Source organism: Myxocyprinus asiaticus, chromosome 3, assembly GCF_019703515.2.
Source record: "Myxocyprinus asiaticus isolate MX2 ecotype Aquarium Trade chromosome 3, UBuf_Myxa_2, whole genome shotgun sequence".
NCBI classification, from domain to species: domain Eukaryota; kingdom Metazoa; phylum Chordata; class Actinopteri; order Cypriniformes; family Catostomidae; genus Myxocyprinus; species Myxocyprinus asiaticus.
In genome coordinates, this window is record NC_059346.1 from 66,978,854 (window position 1) to 66,982,786 (window position 3,933).

The 3,933-nt window shown below is 37.2% G+C and overlaps 1 protein-coding gene across 1 annotated transcript; it reads right to left on the minus strand.

Moving 5' to 3' along the window:
• Nucleotides 1–1,071: 1,071 nt before the first annotated feature.
• Nucleotides 1,072–3,591, minus strand: LOC127420900 (proteinase-activated receptor 3-like). The gene is made up of 2 exons (XM_051663511.1): nt 3,563–3,591; nt 1,072–2,023 (listed from the first exon to the last, which is right to left on the minus strand). Exon 2 carries the CDS (start codon nt 2,002–2,004, stop codon nt 1,072–1,074), a length of 933 nt encoding a protein of 310 aa, XP_051519471.1. The 5' UTR covers nt 2,005–2,023; nt 3,563–3,591.
• Between the last annotated feature and the right edge of the window lie 342 nt (nt 3,592–3,933).

Here is a 3,933-nt window from a genome sequence, read left to right on the forward strand (position 1 = left end):
AAACGGTTTCGTCCAGGCCTGCGATATTAGTAATTTCACACTTGAATGATCTAATTTACCCTTCTTTCCGCCTAGAAAACATAGGGGTAATAATAATAATTAAAAAAAACAACAAAAAAACAATCACAGCCAAACATTGAATTAAGCACACTGCACTGATTAAAGACAATGTTAAATGTTTAAGGTCAAAGAAAGGAAGTGATGGAAATGGTTCAGTTTTTCTACTTGTGAGTATTTGGGTTTTGTAGTTCTATGGTAATTTACAAAAATATAATAATTATGTATTTTTTTAATTGAAGATGAGTTTTAGCAAAGCACTTCCAACATCAAAAGGGACATTTGACTTCAAAACAATGATATAAATGGTATATATTTTGCCGATACTTCTCATTTCATCAAGATTTTTATGATACTAAATAATGGTTCATTTCTGTTTGCAGTGGCTCTGGAGTGCAACATTAATTATTTGACCATCTTCATACAGATAAAACACAACACTCTTCTTCTTCATGTAAGTTTGAAGAGAGTCTGTTTTTAATTACTCTGCATATATCTGACAGCAGGTCTATTTCATGTTTCTCTTACTTACAGGGATCAGCACATCCAACCTCAACCTGATCCAAACAGTGAGTGCAGAGAGTCCACATCAAACTGATGGAGATAGTCATTAAAAAAATGACGACAAAACAAAATTCAATCCTAATTGAATCGCGTAATCTTTAATTAAATTAAATGAAGAAAACTTGACAAATAGAAATTTGGTTAATTTTGATTTTAGAGTAATAAATTACGTAGTTGAACTTGATGGGTTTTTGTTTTGTTTTGTTTTTTGTTTTTTTTTGGGGGGGGGGGGTTAAATAAAACCGAAATGCGTAAATCTACCTATCATAAAAATACGCTCAAATATATATATATATATATATATATATATATATATATATATATATATATATATATATATATTAGATTAGCCTACACAAAACTACATTTTCGTATTGATTTAGTAGTTCAGTTCATCTAATCGCCTACTCAAACTTAAAGAATAATGACACCTTTCTCGTTTATAATTTATCAGGCATTTCTAGAATCATCTGCATTTGCTCGATCAGTGTTTGTGGAACAGCACACCGGCGCTTTGGGCAGCTTCTCCCGGGACAGATACAGAACCGGCTGGATGCTGCTGCTCACGTCCATGAAACCGAAGGCGAAAAAGCTGATATAACAGTGAAACACGTCCGGAGCGAAATAGTCCTGGAACGGAAAGAGAGCCACCGGTGGGAAGTAGTTCAAGATGATGATGGCCAGGATGATGATGACCATCTTAAAGGCCTTTTTCTTCACAGGGTGTCTTTCATCGCGTCCCGGAGCGGACTGCCGGAGTGCCCACAGAATGGAGATATTACAGAACACCATGAAGGCAAACGCGGCCAGAATCATGCCGGTGAACACTTTCTCAAATTTCGGGATTTTTCCGACACACTTCGCTGCAGCATAAATCAAAGTAACGAGCCACACGACACCGGCGCAAACCGAGCGATGCCGTTTGTCTTTGAGTCCCATGAAAGTGATCGGGTGCAGGACGGCCACGTACCGGTCCAGACAGATGCACGACAGGAACAGCGGCGACGAGTCTTTGATGCCGTAGAAGAAGCGCAGCACGTACCAGGTGCTGCTGCTGCTGGTCAGAAAGATGATGTTGGCAAATTCAAGAGGAGGGATGAGGCAGAAGAACGTGTCCAGCACGGCCAGTTGCACGATGAAGATGTCGGACGTGGACGAGTCGCCTTTATTCTTGTGAATTAGCCACAGAACCGTGATGTTCGCCGGGATGCCAAAGAACATGTTGATAAACTGAAGCACCAGGTAGAAGAGTATGAAAGCGGGCATGTGGGCACAGGTGGCATACACGGTCTCCTCCGGCAGCGAGGTGTTCAGCGGCTGGTGACTGATGATGAGAAGGGAAGAGTTGATGAGGCGGAACATTTCCACGATTGGGATCATCATGTCCTGCTCAGACAAACAGCTGGAAAACATTGACAATGATCAGTTGCAATCTCAAATCAATGACACTTTGTAATAAACAGCCTATTTGTTCTTATATTTGAACTTCCGAATCTCTGTAGGTTCCAGCTCTGCACACTTTAACACTCAAGTGAAGCATGTCATGAAGTTTGAAGTTCCCATTTATGATGGACGGCTCTTCCTTAACTGTCCACGTCCACTCAGGTTTCTTTTTTCATAAAGAAATTAATATGTACACACAATATATGTGTATTATTTTTTAACCTTAAAATCTTTAATATGAAGGCTAATAATTAAAGATCTTGAAAAATAAAATTCAGTTGACTGTTTTTAAAAGTGTGTATCTTCAGCTGCAATTACCTTTTACAGCTTTTAATTCATCCCATAATACAAACATTCCTAAACATGCATCAATAAAAGGTTCAGGCAGCTCATATTCATCACTGCATGTTCAATGTGACACATTCATACATAACTAAACTCACATTTGTGCACCTCGTTTACTTTCCATGTGATGTTCTCTCACATTGAATGAGTATCAATGTTGAAGGGGGACAGATCTATTTCCCCAGTCAACTAAAAGTGGTTTTGTAAATATTCATCCTTATGAATACAATTTACATTAGTCAACTTAAGAACACTAAGGTTTTTGCAAAGGTTTTTATAACTGTCAGGCAATGTCTGACTTTTTATATTATACTGTATGTCATATAGGGCAGACTGGGATTAGTCACATTTTTACTCCATTTATCAGGGCAGTTTTATTTTTGTGAATCAAAAAACCTTGAGGTCTTGACCACTCTCTCTCTCTCTCTCTCTCTCTCTCTCTCGCTCTCTCTCTCTCTCTCTCTCTCTCTCTCTCTCTCTCTCACACACACACACATACACACTCACACAGAGCTTTTGGACTTTTGGAAAACATATCTGTATTTCAATAGGCTATTTACTGGTTTTCATGGCTTAAAGAGTAAGGCAATTATAAAACACAAAATAATTAATGAAACCGCAAGACTGGACGAGATAAACAAAATGAGCAAACAATTATTTTGGCCAAATATATTGTAATTAATAAATTGTATAACATTGGAACATATAAAACTCATGTTACAGCTTGCACTGACCTGACAAAATACTCTTAGTCCTGAGAAGACAGTTATAATCTACCTTCATTATATCATTGACTGTTGTCTTAAAGCCAATGTGGTTTTACTGGTTTAAAAAATATGATGATATTGAAATGTGAGTTTTTGCGTATCGAATTAAGAAACATTTTCATTAATTTAACAGTTCTGAACTTTGGTTTTGTCTGTTTTCGCATATTTAAAACAACTGCAACAGAAAACAAACATTTATGCCAGTGAACTTTTGACATATGACAACCAGCTGCCATCTCCCCAATTCAATATACTGAACTGTATTTAGGAATATAAACTTTTAATGTATACATTTTTATGTTAGATTTATTGTTAAAGGTGCAACTTCACAAAAAAAAAAACAAAAACACCTTCAGTAAAGCTGAACGCAAAGAAAAATCTCTTACCTGTCACAAGTTGGTATTGAATATGGTCTTCACAGGAGTTGGAGCTGACATGAAGTTTGTTGTGGGACTGACAGCTCATTTTAAAGTGAAGATACACAACACCTCCAGCACCATGATTCAACACCGCTGGGAGCTTCAGGAACCAATCAAAGCAAAGTATTCTTCACTAAAGTCCAAAATGGAAATGTGTCTGTCGAACAGCTCTCTCACAAAGAACTGTTTGCATATCATTGAGTTCATGAATCATATAACATATTAACATATTTATTTGTTAAGAACTAGTTGATGGATGGTAAGTTAGTTTGAGCTCAGTGGGTGAGAAGGGTTTAGAGGATGTGTAGTGGCAAGTCCTCATCATTAACAATGAATGG